Raw genomic sequence first — 20,316 nt, 5'->3', positions numbered from 1 at the left:
TATAGAGTAGAGAAATTTTAATAAAATATAAATATAACAAAAATAAAGGTAAACATAATATAAAATATAATCTTGTTTCTTTTATTAGTAATTAAAATGTTGATTTTCAGTTTCAGATCTCTTTTTAGCCTCGAGGGCAAAAAGAATTTTTAAAATTAAGCCACTAGAGGGAGCCCAATGATCATGTTATCAATTTTAAAATCAAGAAACTCAAACGCATTCAACTAATTTTATTTTATGATCCAGACCAACTTTTTCCACATTACAAAGTGACCCTTTCAGTTTTCCCTACTTCTTTACAACTTGACCTTATTTAAATTTAGTTTTTAACTTGACCCAACAAATGTGAGTTGAAGTCTTTGGAAGAGTTGCTTCTTATAAGCCTTAGTCTTATATTTCCTTAAAACCTTTACATCTCTTTCCACTTTTCCAATTGTACTTGGAACCAGATGACCCAAATTTGACATTCTGCTCTGCACTGGGACACATTGTAAGTTTACTATTTTATGTTTCGAAGTCATAATGATGAAATTTTCAACAATGCGACTTTGAAATATGGTATTATGATTTGAGTTTTGGTTCTTATCTTTATTTATTTAACGAATGCTTATTTTTTAAAGTAACTCCTTCATTAAAGAACTATACTAGATACACTATGTACTAAAAGATGAGCCAGGTATATTCTATTGTGGAGATAAAGCATGTATGTGACATCTGTAATACAAGATAGACTGTAATAAGTTCTAAAGGAGAGGTATAGTAAACTGGTATGAAAATTTAGAATGTTACTTGCCCATAAACTAATTTATTTTAGACTTGGTTCAATTTATTTTATGCTCTAAGTCCATGTTCTTTTTAATGATTAATTTAGGGATTCACTTTACTTCCAGTGATTCTTTTGTCCTTGGGTTACATTTCTTTAATTTCTTTATGTTTTTCCTCTCTCATCCCTGGAAACAGTTTCATCAATGTTTGCTTTATTTTCCCATAAACAAGAGCAATCTGTTTTTCTTTACAATTAGTGGCAGATGCTCATTTCTTCTTAAAATATTATTTTTAACCCTCAACTTACCCCATGCTAATTATACTGTTGCCTATTCTTTTCGAAAGATAATTATCTTTAAGTGATGTGCTTCAGTTTCCTCATCTATAAAATGGAGATGTGCATAGTATCTACCTCTAGAAACTGTCCTGACAATTAAATGAGTTAATACTTGGAAAGTGCTTAGGATAGTTCCTGCCACACAGTATTATATAAACTACAACTATTATTGCAATAAAAAGTTTGAGGCACAGAACTTATAAATATGCATCCATATATATTTATTTCTATATTCGTACATATATGCCACATGTTTTTTCCTGATATCTCTTAATCATCTATGCACACTTTAAAATTTTCCTATCTTTTTCTTCTCTAGGATCCTATAAAAAAAAGGAAATAGACAATATTGCATAGTGTCGTATAGAATAGTTAAAAGCTCTGGGTATTGGTTGATGTCAGAAGCATGGTGGAGTGAGAGATGTCCACAGATCTCTCCCCTTGAAATAACAATAAACTGAACATATAAAACTCAACAAATAACATCTAACCTGTGCACAAGCATGTCTGAGTGAGTGATCTGAGAATAAGGGCTTCCAGAGGGCAGAACTGCAGGAGTTTGAGCTTTCTAGCAAGGAGATTGAAACCTTAAAACAAAACAAACAAAAAAGCAAATAGAACTTCTGGAGGTGAAGAACACACTAAAAGAGACGAAGAATAAAATAGCAAACTTAGGAAAAGAGTGGACCAAATGAAGAAAAAGATCAGTGATATCAAAGACAGAAATTTAGAAATAAATCAGAAGGAAGAAGAGAGAGAACGAAGAATGAAAAATAATGAAAGAGAAACAGAAGAACTAGCTGATACCGTCGGGGTGGGGGATATAAGAATAATGGGTATTCCAGAAGGAAAGGAAAAAGAGGAGGAATCAGAGAGCATTTTCAGACAAATAGTTGATGAGAATTTCCCTAATCTAAGAAATGAACTGGAGCTTCAAATCCAAGAAGCTAACAGAACACCCAATTACCTCAACCCAAAGAGACCTTCTCCAAAAATTAATGACAAAGAGAGACATCTCAAGGCAGCCAGGGAAAAGGAGACAGTAACCTATAATGGAAAACCCTTTAAATTATCTTTGGACTTCTCAGCACAAACCTGATAAGTAAGAAAGGGGTGGAACCAAATATTCAAACTATTAAGTGAAAGGAATTTCCAGCCAAGAATAATGTAGTCAGCAAAGCTTTCCTTTAGATATAAAGGAGAAATAAAGACCTTTCCAGACATACAAAAGTTGAGGGAATTCTCCACTATGAGGCCTGCATTACAGGAAATAAAATGACAAAAAGAATGCATAAATATGAGTAAGACATCTAACAGGCAGACAGAAGTTGAGCAGTGCAACCCTTATTAAGAACAGGGTATTATAAACTTAAACAATAAGAAGAAAATTTCTATTGCAAGATAGAAATGAACTTTCGGTGTACATAGAGACGATTTGAGACATAGTAACAGAAAAGGGAAGAAACCAAAGATCCAAATTCACAACAGGGAATGAAGATAAGGCATACACAGAAGAAAAAGGGACATATTTAATTATCCTTTACATATTCTTAATGATAACCACATGCCAAAGATCCAGAACTGAGGTACATAACATGAAACAAGAAGGTACAGAAGGAAAATCCACAAAACTACACCAAATTAAAATAACAGACAGAAATGCAAGGGGAAAGACAGAAAACAAAAAATAAAATAGCTATAGAAAAACCTCATATCTCAATAATCACTCTAAATGTAAATGGACTGAATTTACCAATAAAAAGGCACGGAGTTGCAGATTGGATCAAAAAACAAAACCCAACCATATGTTGCCTTCAGGAGACACATCTCAGTTTCAAAGACAAATATGGACTCAAAGTGAAAGGGTGGAAAATGCTATTTCAAGCAAATGGCATTCAGAGAAAATTGGGAGTAGCGATACTGATATTGGAAACTAGACTCAAAAAAGGTAAAGAAAGATACTGAGGTATCTTCCTAATGATAAAGGGAATCATACACCAACAAGACAGAACACATCAATATCTATGCTTCTAATCAGGGAGCCCCAAAATATATATAGCAGTTACTAACAGTTCCTAACACTATCATAGTAGGAGACCTAAATACCCCATTGTTGGATATGAGCAGATGATCCAAGCAGAAAATCAATAAGGAAATTATATCCTTAAATGACACATTAGACCAACTGGACATAACTGATATTTACAGAGTCTTTCATCCCAAAACAACTGGTTATATATTCTTCTCTAGTGCACATGGAACACTCTCAAGGATTGACCACATACTGAGACACAAAACTAGCCACAAAAATATACGAAGAACTCATACAACTCAAAAACAACAACAAAAAAACAAACAATCCAATTAAAAAAATGGGCAGAGGACCTGAACAGACACTTCTTCCAAGAAGACATACAAATGGCCAACAAACATATGAATAGATGCTCAAAATCACTAGCTGTTAGGGAAATATAAATCAAAACCACAAGGAGATACCATCTCATACCTCTTAGATAGCTGTTATCAACAGGACAGGTAATAACGAGTGTTAGGATGTGGGAGAAAAGGAACTCTCAGCACAGCTGGTGGGACTGCAAATTGGTACAACCACTATGGAAAACAGTATGGAGATTTCTCAAAAAACTAAGAATTTATCTACCATATGATCCAGCAATCTCTCTACTGAGCGTTTACCTCAAAGAATTGAAAACATATATTTAAAAAGATATATGCACACTGATGTTCATAGCAGCATTATTTACAGTGGCCAGGACATGGAAGCAACTAAAGTGTCCTACAATAGATGATTGGCTAAAGAAGATACTATACATATATACAATGGAACATTATTCAGCTATAAGAAGAGATGAAAAACTGCCATTTGTGACGACATGGATGGATCTTGAGATAATCATGCTGAGCGAAATAAACCAGACAGAAAAATTTGAAAACCACATGATATCACTTACATGTGGGATATAAATCTAAAAGTAACCAACAAACATAACAAACAAACAGAAACTTATGGACATGGACAGTAGACTAGTGGTTACCAGAGGGTAATGGGAGAGGTAGATGGGGTAAAAGGGGTCAAATATGTGGTGGCAGAAAGAAATCTAACTATGGACAGTGAACACACATGCAATATATATATGCCTTACTGTTGAATTGTACATTTGAAACTTATTGGATTTTGTTAATCAATGTCACCATAATAATAAAAAAATAAATAAACCAAAAGAAAAAAAGCTCTGGGTATGGAGTTAATTGGATGTATGGCACTTCCATTTACTAGATGGTAATCTTAGGAATGTTATATAACATCTTATCCTTGGTTTCTTCGTAAGTAAAATAAAAATAATAATTGTATCTAATTTATAAGCTTATTGGGAGCCTTACATGAAGTAATGAAGGCAAAAGCATTAGCACAATTCCTGTCACACATTTATGTCTTCACTAACTATTATTTATCATCATCATCATTATTATTTCTGCTATTAATATGCTGTTACTATGTTCTAGCACAGTTGTTTGCATATTGTACTCATGTGATGAGTATTTTTTGAATTTAAGCTGCTTGTGAGTTCAGAAGTAATTCTACCCCTGAAAATGCTCTGTGTCAAGGCAAGCCTCCATACATCTTCAGATCACACATCTTTACAATTACTAAAGGATGGCTCATAGATCTTGCCTGCAGGCCTTGGTTAACTACAGAATTTAAATACTGTCAATATGTAATGTTCCATATTAAACAGTTTAGCTACTAGTATGAACTCTTCCTGCAAAGAATCTGCTACTCTGGAATTCTTGTGTCACTGAAAACCATGCAGTTTTTAATTAGACTGGGACACGCCTAATTCAGGAAATGTTTTTTCCTCAACGTGCACTTACCAGCCTAATCACAGATGGTCTTAAATCAGATCTTCTTTCAGGTCATGTTTGTTGCCTTTTTTTTCTTTTTTCCTTTCTTTCTTCTCTTCTCTTTCCTTCTTTCCTTCCTTCATTTTGTCTTTCCTTCCTTCCATCCTTCTTTCCTTCCTTTCTTCTTTCTCTCTTTTTTTTCTTTCCTATCCTACCTTTAGACATGATGCCTCCAAGACTTGAATTTGCTTTGGCAAATATAACTTTCATAGTGAGTGGGATAGCTTAGTGACTAGGGAGTAAGTTGGCCAAATTTACTTATTAGTCAGAATAAATGTTATAGTTCTGAGAAATTTGAAATAATTGAACCTCATATAAGCAATTCTCTTTGCTGTTTTTTAAAGAACTGTCCATTTTAATACTTATATTTCCCTATTATTTTCTCTCCTGACCTGATGACAGAAAAAATAAAGACAGGAGGAAAGGAAGGAATGAACATCAACTGTTTAAGTATAGTCTTATACTAGATGATTTTATATACCTAATTCTTTACAATTTATTATTTACAATTAACTTTAAACTTAGTTAAGTGATTTACTCAGAATCACATAGCTGGTAAGAGACAGTACTGAGATTCTAAACCAACTTTAAACAAATCCAATACCCAAGCCACTTCTGCTCTCCCATTGCTACTCACCCTTTTCAGCAGGGAGATGTGAGGTCTTCAGAGAGACTGTCACTAGGGCTGGTAAATGCACGAGTGGAGGATTGAGCCTCCCTTGGCCCTATTCAACCAGAGCAGCTACACTTAAATCTACTGCATTTATCGGGACTCCACATAGAATTTTGTTTTTAAAAAAAATTACATTGCTAGCAAAAAGTTTGAAAGTTACTATGATACACTACGCTGCAACTTTTGGAACTATATCCCCAAACCATCATAGAATTTAGTTTCCAAGGTTAGTAATCAGGAAGGCGGAAAACCAAGCTGGTCGATTGGAAATTTGGTCATTCTGAGATGCAGCAAAATGTCATAAATTCCCAGATTCCGAGGCCTGAGTTGTGACAACAAACTAATTAGTTTTTTAAAAATCTAGGTATGAATTACTCAAGTAATAGAAAATCAATATATGTACCAAAGGATGAAGATTAAAGTCATTCTTTCAATGTAAATTAGCCATGACAGGATGCGCCTTTGTCAACGGGTTTATCGTAGAGTGTGGTGAAGCATGAGGTACACTCACCATGTGTCACAGTGTAGAAATAAAAACCCCTCTCTACCTCCTGTCTGCCCCATCAAATATGTGTAACATTAGTCATAGGATTAAAACTTCTTTTATTCAGAGATAATAGAGAGCTATATTAAAAGAAAAATTGGACTTAACAAAAAGAGAACAGGCCAAGTGACATGGGAAAAGCCAATGAATACCTTTAAACCAGTGTTTTTAAATTGTATGTTGTGCCTATCGGTTGTAAACAACATTAAAAAATGAAGTGGAACAGAGTAGATATTTATTTTATGAAAACCTTTTCTCGGTCATAGGCGCATGAGAGAGAGAGACAGACAAACTAAGTTTCTATGTTGTATGTATTTCTTTGGGTTACTGACAAAAAGGCTTGAACGCCATTATTTTCAAAGATTCTCTTTGTATGTTCTCATATATGTGAAATAGAGGATAATAGCCAGTTCCTATGTACTTCATAAAGTTAGTGTAAATATCAAATAAGATTATGTATGTTAGGTTTTTCAGGAAACTTCATAAAGTTCTTTATAGATTTAAAGTGCTGCCAAAAGTAAAGATAAGTCATTTGTTTTACCAAAAAAAAAAAAAAATACCATTATTTTCTGTGGCCCATATTCACATAAATCTCAGGTAGAGTAGTATGTTTGAAGTCAGACTATTACTTGCAATTCCTAAACAATTTAAAGTTAATTTTATATTTTCTTTTTGTTACATCACAATAGATACGTATTTGACATTTTCTTTCTATTATTACTGTGATATACTTAGATGAAAATAATTGAGTTAATAAAATAATATTTTAGTTATAGCTTCTGTAAGAGTACTTTAAAAGAGTGAAATTGTGGGGGTTCGTGTTTCAGTTATTATAATAAATTGGCTTATTTCTACTTCTGTTTTAACTTTCATCTACATTAGTTTTCCAAATTATCAACTACTTTTCAAATAGCTGTACTTATACAAAGACCTTACACTGCCAATATCATCCTAAAGCAAATGCTTTCAGCTCTTTTCATAACCTGCCTTCCCTCCCCCTTCAAACAGACAGGCCAGCAGAAAAACAAACATTCCTCTTCTCAACCTATCTGCCTATTTCAATGATTTTACTATTAAAATTCTTTAGCTAAAAATATTGTAGTTTTATGTTACCCCCCTGTATTAATAACTCCTAAAGCCAATTTGTTGATAAGCTTGTTTTTTTTTGTTTGAAATATCCTTCATAATAACTATCAATTCTCTTTAACACCACCCCAGCCCCCAACCTAATCACCTCATTGCCAAAAGATCTGAAAAGGCTTCTTTTTCTCTCTCTATTCTATTTGGGTTTACAAAAATTTCTTAAAATATTTTTGTACAAAACATCATTTTAGTAATATATGATATGATAACTGTAATTGATTAACACTGTTGGATGATATATGGGCAAGTTGTTAAGAGAATACAACCTAAGAGTCTTCATCACAAGGAGTATTTTTTTTCTTATTGTATCTATTTGAGACGATGGATATTAGCTACTTCTAATCATTTCACAATGTATGTAAATCAAACCATCATACTGTATGCCTTCAACTTATACAGTGATGTATGTCAATTATTTCTCACTAAAACTGGAAAAAAGAAAAAAACCTTATTTTATTTTTTGCATAGGACTCGCAAAAACTATATGGCTTATATGTTAATTTCAGAATATCCTCTAGCTATCAATGTCTTCTCTAATATAAATTCAATACACCCCCATTCATTGATTCATTTATCCAATTTTTTTTTTTTGGTGAAAGGTGAAAGATTTATTTGATCTGAAAAGAAACTGGAGAATTCAAACATTTTAAATTTCCATTTTTGCTAGGTACCTTTTTAGGTACTGTGAATATAATTAAGTTGAACATAACAGTCTCCACTATTTAGAAGCATATACCTTAATGGCAAAGATGGGCAAACAAATACATAAACACAACGTTTTATAACAAAGAAATAGTATGCTATGAGGTTGAAGAAAAGGTAGCAACCACCAGATCTAATTTCCTGCTAGTCCCAGCTCTCAGTATTTCACTTAAGCCAAATGAGACTCCAGTGAAAATTAATCACATTTTTCAACCTTTGCTGAAAAATATATGTGATCCTTGACTTATTTTTTTCCATACGAATACCATTCACCTTTAAAAACTCAGATTATCCTACCTTTACCCTAAAACCTTCCTTCACCATTTCAACTCATACTCATCTCTTCCTCTTCTTACATTTAAAAAGTATATAGTTTTATTAATTTTATATAAGTTTTATCTCCACAACTGAATTATATATTCTTTGAGGGCTATTTCTTTGTTTCATCAGTACCAGGCTCTGTGTTAGGAATTTAATTTGTGTTCATCTTGTCTTTTCTAAGAAAATCACTCAATAAGCAGCACTCATACTTTAAAGAGACAAAATGGAAAATTTCAGGACATAAGCCTTAGCTTAATAACTCATTTCAAGTGATATATTTGCTAAACCTATTCTTGTCTATCAGTCACTGTTCATTTATTAAAACATCAATTTACGAGAATAATTATAATATATTTTTCTCTAGGGAAATCAAAGCATTTTGTTTTCCTCATTTCTCCTGTCAGAAAACACACTAATTAAATTTATCTAATATCCAAAAAAAAAAATTAGTTAAGTGAGGAATTAGTAGGAAAATTTAGTTATCCAGCTTTCTAGTGTCTTGTACTCTTTATTGAGTCCTGTGGCATTTCTTTCATTTTTAACCACATGGCCAGTTTAAAAAGTCTAGATAAATTTCCTTTTGTAGTGGCAAAGTTTTAAAGGATCCTGGTTAACTCTGACTTTACTTCTTGACACATCTTTGTACTCTGGGTTCACCATACAGTACATTTAAAAGCATAGAAAGAACTTGTTCATCTGTTATTAAAAGATCTTCCTATTTGCAGGAATGTGTCATTTTATTCAGAGATCTGACAGTTGAAAAAGGCAGATTCTGCAGGTCAATTAACAAGGTGGCCTCTGTTGAAAACTATCTGGAGAGATATTGCCTTATGTAGCAGATGACCTGTGCTTATACCAACAGTCTGAGTTTTGCTAAGGGCCTGTTACAGTTTAACTTATCTCCAGATAAATTTGAGTCAATGTGAGGAAAATAGTCGAATTTCCAAAAGTCCCAGATTTCCCACTTTTCCTCCATATTCAATCCCACTCAGCTGTAAACTTCAGAATAATATACTAATTAAGACTAATTCTCTCTAAACTGCAATGACAGAATTCTTAACGTTTCCACTTGAGAAATCCCATGGGAACTATGCAAATTTTATAGTTCTTAAAGAGTCTATCAATTTACCTTGCCAACCAGAGCAAAAAGAAAAATAGATAAAAGATTAAGATGGGGACGAGGTCAAATTTGAGAATAGCTACATTTTGGGAGAGTATTTACTATGTACCAGAAATTCTACTAGACTCTTTAATATCTTAGTAATTTAATCATCACAGAAGCTGCATAAAGTAGGCATTAGCTCCGTTTTATAAACTGAAGCCTGGAAAAGTCAAGAAAATATGCCCAAGGTAACAGAGCCCAAGCTCTTAAAGATAATACAATACTGCCTTTGACATAAAATAATATAATGCAATACTCAAGTTTAGATAGGAAATTTGTGATTGCCATAGCCTAACAAATTACCTGTGGTCCAGCAAAGAGGCTACTGAGGAGCCAGGCCAAGCCAATATTGGACTGACTGAGCTTGTTGCTTTTCACAGCGAGGGGCCTCGTGATGGCCAGGGAACGGTCCAGGCTGATTACTACCATCATGAAGGCTGGGGCATACATGGAGAAAAGCTTCAGATAGCTGAGGACTTTACAGAGGAGCTCTCCAGCATACCATTGGACTGTGATGTTCCACATTCCATCCAGTGGCATGACAATCAGAGTCTCCAGCAGGTTGGCTAAGGTCAGATGTTTTAAAAGTACCTTCATTCTTGAGAGCTTTTTCCCTTTCTCTTTCTTCTGAGTCCACTTCTGAAGTTTCAACAAGAAAGAAGCATTGAAAGTCGTGGAGAGTAGAAAAAGGAAGAAAGTAACTGTCACTCGAATCTTTCCAGATATCGTCAGAGTGGGGAGGTTGTCCTGAACCAGCAGGTTGCTGCTGTTGACGGCTGAGCAGTGATTTTGATTCTGTTCAGAAGAGGCACTGTTTGCCATACTTCCTGACTGTTAGAGCTTCGAGATTTGCGTTTCTGGCACTTCTGGTGTTTTGTTGTTTTGTTGAACCCAAAGTTCCATTTTATTTTGGTCTTCTTTAGATGGAAACGTCACAGGTTTAGATTTATGTCCGATTTTGTCCCTGAGATACTTTATATTTAATGTGAAAGATCAAGGTGAACTTGTTTTGTGGGCTTATAATCCAACAGAGAGCTAAAACAGAGCATGCCAAGCACATTCTGAGGGCCAAATGTAACTGTAGTACCTCAGCAGATGGCCTGGTTTTCACAATATTTTTCCTGAGGGAAGAAGGACACTTGATGCTTAATTTTGAATTTATAATTCACGCAGGATATTATTTAAATAACTTTAATAAAGAGATTTTCTAAAAACCAGTGTTAGCGTTCTGTCCAACAGATGCAAATGAAAATGAAGAAAAAAGAGTAAGAACAATTTGGTCCATTTAGAATCTGTTGTTTTAAGAAATTAATACATTTCTCAAAAATATTTGTTTTCTTTTTCAATCACACATTGCTGTGCATTTAAAAACTAGACAAATATGTTTATTTAGAACCATCCTCTACAAAACACCAAATTAATACCTTAACGGAATCAATTTGGTCTAATACAAATTGGGCTGCATTTAAATTTATCAATCAATTTTAATGGTCAGGTTATTAATGCTTAAGTTAGAGTAAAAATGATTAACTTTTAAAAAATTATTGCCTTGCTTTTATAATCATCTACATATATTTTCCATTATTGCACATTATTACTTAGGACAACTAGATATTGGAGAGAATGCTGTATAAATGCTGTAACCACATTTATATATGTTTTTATAGAATATGAATATTTGCTTATATTCTTTTATATGTTATCTGATCATTTCACACTGGGGCCACCTAGAAACTTTCTGGTTTAACGTTTATGGTGAGTGCTTGAAGATGTTATTTACCAGTACTGGTATGACTTACATTGGAATTTATTGAATCACCAGCTTGATTTGTCTTATGTCAACTAGTTTGTTTCTGTGGCAGCCAAAGCGAGAAGAATGTTAAGAGTAAAGGTGGCTCTTTTGATTTAGATGATCCATTCTCGTTGGTTCATCTATTTGTTTTTTCTGTTTTATATTAATTTATTTAATAAGTAGTTATTAAATACCTACTACTCTTAACCTTTTTAGGTGATAAAAAGTGCATATGGTATTGTCTAAGCCTCGAAGGAGCTTGTATGGTAATAGAGAGGATTCGAGAAGAGTATTGGGTATGTCTCATGTCCCTTCTTGTATTCCCTCTGTGCTAGCTGCCTCCTGGGTCTTGAGCGGCTTAGACCAGTTGCTTACTTTGGCTCTCTCTTGGCTGTCACCACATGTCCAGAATTACTGGCTTTCTTTCACTACTTCTAGGCTTGGATGAAATATTATACTGCAGGACACCAAATCTGGCTTCCTAAGTGGCTTTCTGAAGGGTCTGGAAATATTTTCTAATGAAATATTTTGGTTTAGAAATGGATGGTTTTAGAAAAATTAGTAGGAAGAATAGATGAATCAGAAATCATGAGAAGTATGTCTTTTAGAAAAACGTATCATATGTATTTTTAAGCACAAATATAGCAAAAACATGCACTTAACTCTCATTGTTTGTGGTATGTATGTTCTATAAAGTGACCATGAACAATGAATTAGTGACTACTGAACCATTGCTTCTAACAAATACATAGGGTTACGTTCTTTCAAGCCATACATCATTTGCATTATATTTCATTTGCCAATGCCCTTGTAAAATGAGCCAGTCTTATCAGTGCTGAAAAACTGCTCTTCCACATAACCCTTTTCCTGTATAACAATTAGCAGATATTCAAAAATTCTTCCAAAGATACTTGATATGCAGAAATCGTCTCACCTGCAAGTTCAATATTTTCCACACTGTATCACCTTTTGAAATGTTCAAACCAGTTATCATAAATTTCTTTTGCTTTCACCCTCACAATGTTTTTTAAAAATCAATTCTCAGCTCATAAATTCATAAATTTTGCCAATTTTCCATCTTTTCCATAGCTTCACAACATGCTATACATTACACTTTATCACTTTCTGAAGCAGTCACATGTGCCTAAAAAGGCTCATCTGACACACCTATTTTCTCTGTAAGAGGCACATCACAGCCTTCTTGTGCTTAAGAATACTGGACAGCACTTTAGCATCACACTTGGGGTCATATTAAACGGTGAAATCACCAACAAAAAGCACAAAAATGTGAAAAGCACGGTACTAAATATACCACGGAAAGGATGTTTGCTTATACTATGAGAGGTGAAATCAGAAGGCAGAGCATGGCCTTGTTTGATCTAAGCTGAGAAATCAAATTTGTTAAGGAGCTTGGGTTTTACTTATAGACAGTGCCTTGAAGAGTGAATTAGAATGGTGTCGATGTGGCCAAACTAATGTTTTAGAAAGATCACTGTGTAACATACAGAGAATGCATTGAAGGGATTTGGAGGATAGAGGGCAGATCAACATTTGAAGCATTTAATTTATTCGGAAAACCTTTGCTGGTAACACAACATGGAAAGTATGGTGGTAGCATAAAATAGAGAGAGATAAATTTTCAGTTTTATATAGAGAGAAGGTAGTTACTAGGACTTGGTTGATTACTGTTTTTTGTTTATTTGTTTTCTTTTCTTTTTGTGAGAATGAGAGGAATAAAGAATTAGTCCTTAATTTCAAACTTGGAAATATGAGTTGGATGGACTGTCTTCTAAGACTAGGAATTTGTCAAGAGAGCAGTTTTATACATACTGAGGTTCAGATGCCAATAAATTAGCCCTCCGGAAATTTTTAGTAGATATTTGTCTATATAGGTGTGAAGCTCAAGAGATACATCCTGGCTGGAGATATGAAACAGTAGAATATTTGTGTATTGCTTGTGTTTAAGCTATGGAAGTGGGTGAGATTACCTAAGAAGAGTGTAAATGATGAGAAGAGATAGATGCAAGGAGAGAACTCAGTGAACATGATCATTTAAGAAATACATAGAGACTGAGAAGCATTGTAAAGTAATGAGGAGGCCAGAAGAGAGTAATAGAATAAAAGCAACAGGAGGAGAGAATTTCAGGAAGTAGAGAGTGGTCCACATATCAAATATCTCAGAGATAATATAAGGCCTAAAAAGAGTTAATAGGATTGGTAATTTAGGAGGAAAGAGATGAGTTGCCTAGAGTAACTTTAGCGCTTTGGTGAGAATAGCCATCAGAAGATCATATGACACTTGAGGAAGTGGACATAAAATAAAGAAAAAAAGGATTTAAAGATTAAAAAAAAGGACGTTTAAAGATTTAAGGATAGAACCAGTAGAGAGGGAAAGTAGGCCAAGGGACTAGGGCAGATGTAGCAGAGAGACAAGGAAGCAGATCCCTTAGAGGACTTGATTATGCAGTAAGACACTAGGAGTTTAGGGTTGATAGGGAGGAAAGTGGATCTATGAAAAAAATGGCTGTGGAGGGTGACTCAAATAGAAGAGCGGGTCAAGAAAAGAGGATCTTCATGGGGGCTACTGGTTAATAAAAATAGTATAATTTTAATTTTATTCTTTTGCTGATAATTTCCTGTTGACACACTTAGTATTTCCATTTCACATAGCAGTTCAATTCTAAAATACAACACATTTTAATCCCATCTTTTTAAGAATTAAAGTTTGAGAGTTGGCTATCAAGAACTTATAATGCAAAAGTATTATAAATAAAATTTAAATATACAATTTAGGAAATATATGTGATTGTTAGTATTATCTATTTCTATTCAAATTAAGTTTCAGTAAGACTGAGTTCTCATGAAATTAATTCATATCCTATTAATTCCTGTATAATACTCACACTATTATTTTATTTATATATATTTTTACTTTTAAAAGCGTTTTTAGAAAGTCTCCGTTGTTGCTGAGTGGTTCATTTATTTTTATAATTCCTTGATCTTCCTTTTAATAAGCATTTATAAAAATCATTAGTATTGCTTGCTTTAAATTCTGCTATGTGCCCCCACACAATCTAATACATTAAGATTTAACATTTTTCTTAGCAGAGTTAAATAGATTTCCAACCTTCTATTCTATGTCAAAGGAAGGTATAGCAACGTGGTAGAAGTGCCCTAGAGAGCCACTGAAGTTAGCTTAGAAATAATTAGTATAATGTGACAAATATTTAAATGTGTAGTATTTTTTCTTGAAAAATAGTAAAGAAATATTTTTAAAATTTATTTTACTACGTATGCTACTTCTAGAGAGACCATAGGAAATTTCTCTGTATTAATAAGATTAACTATTTCCCAGTTCCCACTTAGTAGAATAAAAGGAATAACGTAGCACAAACCCATACAGAGTGTTCCACCAAGATAAGAATACAGTGATTTACACAATTCGCATTATATATTTTCCTCTGTTTTTCTAACTTAAATTCTTTTAACAGGAGGCGGTAATATGAAATAAATAGTTATCTCAATTCTTTGAACATATTAAACCCTTGTAAATAAAAATTTTGTTTAACAAACACCAATATAGAAATTATTATGTACCAGGAACTATTCTAAGTGCTTTGTAGAAATTTAGTCTTTTAATTCTTATAATTACCTTCTGAGGTAAATACTATTATTATCCTTATTCTACAAATGTGGAAACTGAAGCACAGAAATGGTAGATAACTTGCCCAAGATCATGTAGTTATTAGGTGGCAGAACCAAGATTTGAATCCAGGTAAGTTGAGTCTTAACTTTATGTTTTGCCACTTCACAGAAAAAGCACTCATCAACTTTTCTGGCCCTATAAAACATAAATATTCTTTTCAGAATTAATGACAATAACAGTAATTTTTTATGATATCTTTTAAAACAGAGTTTTTTAAAATAGATTTTTATGGAAATCAATATTGTGTTTTAAATCTTTAAGACTTCTGGTTAAAACCTGAGTTGACACGAGAGATGCTATAGTTATTTAACAAGGTCTTTGAAAAGTATTGTTAGTCAAGTGAATGATATATATTGTCTTCTATCTGGAATTTTTTCATTGGTGTTTTGCTAGAATGTATAATTTTGAAACTTATTAGTATTGTATTTTTAAGGTAGGAGTGATAATAAGAAGCTTATAAATAACTCTTCTGTTCTACGATGAAGATTTCACATATGAAAGTCTTTTATTATAAAGAGTAATTTCATAGGTAGGTATCAATATCTGTGATATAGTATTATTTGTTATATAAAATTTATTTTCTTACTAGACCATCAAAGCATCCATAGGGACAAGTAAAAATATTTTAAAGCAAAAGTCCTTGAATAGCAAAACCTGATTAACTGGAATTCTGGTAACCAGGATATGGTTAGTTACTTGGAAATGTTTTTGGATTATATTTCCATGAAAAAGAGACAAAAAAGAAAACAAAATGATAATAGGGATTTAGTTAAACACTGATTTTATGTCCTAACAACAGTATGGTTACATTGAAATGCTTAAACTACCTGCATCTAATTTTATAGTATAATGCAAGAAAACTTCATGTTTATAATGATAAATTATGAAACAATAAAGATTTCTGTTTACAGTAATGGATTTATTAAATTAGAAAAATACATCATATATTTTAGGAAAAATACAAGAAAACTGTTTCCCTAACAATTTAACCAATCTGAAAATTAAAGCAACCAATGTATTAGTTTCCTAGATTGAGAGCTGGAAGTGGGGATTCCTGTGCAAGTGGTTTGAAGGAGTTTTCTAAGTTGAAAACTTTAAAAGAGTAAGAGAAGCAAGACAGGACAAAGGAAGAAGTGAGGCAAATGTGGCTTCAGCTGAAGTCCAGCCTTAGTTTGATCCCACATGGAGTGCTGCAATGTAAATGGCACCACCATTGTCCCACCATTAGGAAAGGAGCCTAAGCCTTAGTTGTCATGTATCCGTTATCTGTTGGCTGAGGCCCACCTGTTAGGTGGAAAGAGATGTAACGTCCCAGGTACATTTAAGTGGTGACTCCCATAGCTGAGGGCATTTCTTAAAAGAAGAGGGTAGGTCAACAAGTGATGGAGGAGTGTCCATGTCTGACAGAAGGGCCTTGGTGGAGGACCAGTAACGTCCATTATAACCTGTATAATCTATTCAGATATTCTAGGAAATCAATGTTTGAGGACAATAGCATGCTCTATAATGGAATCTAAACTACATGTCCATAATAAATAGTGTTATAGAAGAAAGAGCGCTATATGAATTGGGAATCAGGAGATCACCATTCTCTTGAACGACCCTCAAACCTCCTGGGTCTCAGCTGTTATCTGTAAAATTCATGACACAATTTTAAAATCCTCTGCCAACTTCAAAATAATTTTCTATTATTCTCTTGCACAGATTTCTATCCATTAAAATGATATATTTTCACCTATTTAATACAGTTATAGAAACTATAGTCTCCAAGCTTTTTCCATTCATTCATTCTTTCATTTATTTAAAAAGTGAAAGAGATCTAGGTGTTGGGAATATAGAATAAGATGGAGAGCCTGTAATATCATGGAGGTTACTTGTTTTTAATACACAAAATTTTAAGAAATGTTATTTAAAATATATAGGAGGGTAAGAAATTTTCTTCTTAGAAAAAGAATTAATTTGAATTTATATTAAAACTCCCACACAGTAAAGGGTTAGAAGAGAATGTGACAAGGTTATCCTTTTTGAGCACTTGAAAATATATGTAGTATAGCTCTTTTGCTTAAACAAGAGGATCTTTGAAAACAAAGAAAGAACAAACTCTCTCTAGAAAGGCTTTATTTTTGTTTTGTTTTGTTTACTTGGTGAAAGTTTTATTGGTGAAAATCATTGAGAAGGCAGTCTTTTGCATGTAGACTATGAGATCTTCTGAGGGGAACCAAACAAATTATGCCAGAAAGGGTCTGAATAGTACTAAATGCATCTTCCAGGGGCAAAAACAAAGATAGTATATTCAGCAAAAGAATCCTGAAAAGCAGCAGTCTGAGGAAAAATGAGAAAAATCAGAGATCAAAGTGAAAAATATTAATTTGTAATAAGCGAATTCTAATAAAACTGGTTTTACTAGATACTGAATTACCTGACAAGGGACTCTATAAGTCACAGCTGAGTACAATCACAAAGATACTGTAAGTGATGCCAGATAATGCAGACAGTAACAGTCACAAAGACATGGGGTTGAAACAGGCACAAAAAGAAATCAACTGAGATGTGATCCTTAAAAACTCATTAAAATATCACTAGCATCTTGGAAAAGAAGGATCGATGGAAAAAGTGGATTTCAACATACGGTACTTACTTGCAGTGTTATCTGTGTAATATTTCACTTATCTGTGTAATAAACTTGGTAATTATTTATATTCAGTGTATTGCTTGTGTTATTTAAAAGTTCTCATCATGAACTCTTGGCAGACACTATTTATAGTAGAAATGCCTGAATCTGAAGAAACCAGTAGTTATGACATTGTCGCCCAGGTGGGGAGGCAGTATTATCACCATTACCTGCTGTTTTGTCTCTCTTATAGAGAGAAACAGGGAGTCTATCATCGTTATATAAGTTTATTCACTTAAACCAGCCCTACTTGGAAGTGGCATTCTTCTAAATGTGCTTACTTAACATGCCTGTTTTCATGTTAAATTATTCTCAAAAATAAAAGTTAAGTATTTGCACTTCCCCTCCACAGGAATTTTATACACTTTCTATACACAAACAAATTAGATAAAGAAGAGTACTGGTGGCTTAATCACTAGTATATCTTGCTTTTTCCCAAGATACCAGAATATACTTAGTATGGCATTGCTTTATGTGAAATCTGTAATTAGGACGATAAACACATGAAAATATAGACTCTGTTTGTTGTGAAGTAATATAATTTTGAATAATATCATATTGATTCAGATGATAGCACATTTTGCATTGGATAATAGATAACTATTATCTTTTTGTCTGCCTATTTTTTTTTTTTTTCCTGGAAATGCCCCCTCCTTGACCTGAGGGGCTAATCATCAAGGGCCCCACCTCCTCCACCAGGAGGCGCACCCTGATCCAAGCTGCGCTCATCATAGGCATCATTAGGACTTCTTTGTACTGGAGTCAGTGGGCAGGAGGGCTCTATTTTTATGGGACTTTTAGCTTAGCACTAAGAAAAATCTAAGCCTAGAGACAGTGAGCATTCCTTTATCGCCTTGGGAGTAGCATCTAGATATGAATAAAGACAGAGAAGAGGAAAGTTAAGATTGCAGTTAGAGATTAAAACATTTTTTGAGTCCCTGGATCTAGCCTTAATTCTGCCATATGTAGATCTCTAGATTTTCAGTTAGATGAGTCAATAAGATTCTTCTTTTTACTTAAACTAATGTTGAGTTTCTGTCACTTGCAATCAAAGAATTCTGATCTATATGCATGTAGTTTTTTTGTTTATACTTAATTTCTAGAAAATTAAAAAGCAGAAATACTAATTCTTTTAAATTCATAATTCAAGATATGTCAAAATATTTTAAAATAAGTTAAATGATAAAGCTATTGTATTAATTAATCCATAAAGTTTATGACAAATATTACATTTTAGTGTGTGATGCTAGGTAGACCCTTATTTATAACAATATCACGTAACTGAGCAAAATTGTTTGAAGTGGGCGTTCTGTAACCCAATTATATAATTTCAAACCACAGCTCAACCAGTTATAAACTCTCTGATCTTGACTTTTATTTACCCCAGTTTCCTTATATACAAAACTAAGTTTATAAGGGGGTCATCTTCACAGGGTTGTTATAAGGGTTCAATGTAATAATACCTGTAAAGTGTGCTTGGCACATAAGAACCAGTCTATAAATGTTAGTGAATATTTTTAATGCAATTATGTTTTGGATATGTGAAAAAAATTACATAGTAATGAAAACTATTAGTTGTAACTATAGTGTCAGTGATGAAAAAGAGAAGGGTAATGTGCTATAGAAATACCGGTGGACTATAGTCTGGGAAAGCATTCTGATGAGATAATATTCTGGATAAAAGCCAACTCTTCTGCTTATTTGGCAAGTTGGATTGAGACATTTATAGACATCAGTGCCCTAACCTAAGATGTTTCTATATGAGTAAAAGGAAAGTGAAGCGGAAGGAAAATTTCCATGTTATTAATTCTGGTTGATAATTTGTGTTGTTGAGGAATTTTAAGTTTGGAGACATGTAATACAGCATTATTTACATAATCTATTTAAGACCACATAGAGTCCAAGGATAATTTTACTATTATATGTGTCTGCGTGAGAACCATCTTTTGGCTTCATTTTCATATGAAAGAGAAATAGAGACAAATCAGCATGCATAGAGATCTATTTAATGTACCCATCGGATATCACGCTGTTTTGTGTCACTCAAGGGGACAAAGCCATAAATAGAAAAGGGGTTAGCAATAGTACAAAGACTAGAAAGAAAACAGGTAGACAGATTTTCCTGGGAAATTTTTATAGGCAGTTTTACTGCAACTAAGCTACAACCTACCAATATGTTGATTTTGAGGAATCCATGTGTTTGTCAACAGGTGATTATAAATACACTCATAAGGAAGTTTATCGCGAATGCCTATTCTATGATTTCTCAAAGGAACTGGATCTACATATCAGCAGAGACAGCCTCCTTAGTAAACTATAGTCCATATTTACTCATATAATTACTTTCAGTTTGGAAAGTGGTAAAAGGGAATATTATATATCTGGGCCATTACTTTCACTAAACCTTTTCAAAATCTCATACTCAAGAAGCTTTTATAGTTCTAAAATTGTATATGTTTAAATTTTCAACATTAAATGTGCATAAAGTGATTCTTAGTTAAATGTAATTTGAGAATTACAAACATATTTAACAAGTGTATGTATAATCTTCAAGCTTTAATCTACAAAGAACTTCTGCA

The 20,316-nt window shown here is 33.2% G+C and overlaps 1 protein-coding gene across 2 annotated transcripts in view; it reads right to left on the bottom strand.

Moving 5' to 3' along the window:
- The window catches only part of GNRHR (gonadotropin releasing hormone receptor), a 17,504-nt gene extending 7,071 nt beyond the window's left edge, over positions 1-10,433 (bottom strand). Inside the window, exon 1 of one of the 2 annotated variants that reach the window (XM_006916514.1) lies at positions 9,872-10,433. In XM_006916514.1, coding sequence (XP_006916576.1) covers positions 9,872-10,390 — 519 coding nt within the window. In that variant the 5' untranslated portion in view covers positions 10,391-10,433. The remainder of the gene's footprint in view (positions 1-9,871) is intronic. The other variant, XM_006916515.1, reaches the window with a different exon arrangement.
- Between the last annotated feature and the right edge of the window lie 9,883 nt (positions 10,434-20,316).

This window comes from Pteropus alecto, unplaced genomic scaffold (assembly GCF_000325575.1).
Source record: "Pteropus alecto unplaced genomic scaffold, ASM32557v1 scaffold46, whole genome shotgun sequence".
Classification (NCBI taxonomy): Eukaryota; Metazoa; Chordata; class Mammalia; order Chiroptera; family Pteropodidae; genus Pteropus; species Pteropus alecto.
The sequence above is the reverse complement of the archived record's forward strand: the minus strand, read 5'-3'. Positions and strand labels throughout refer to the sequence as shown.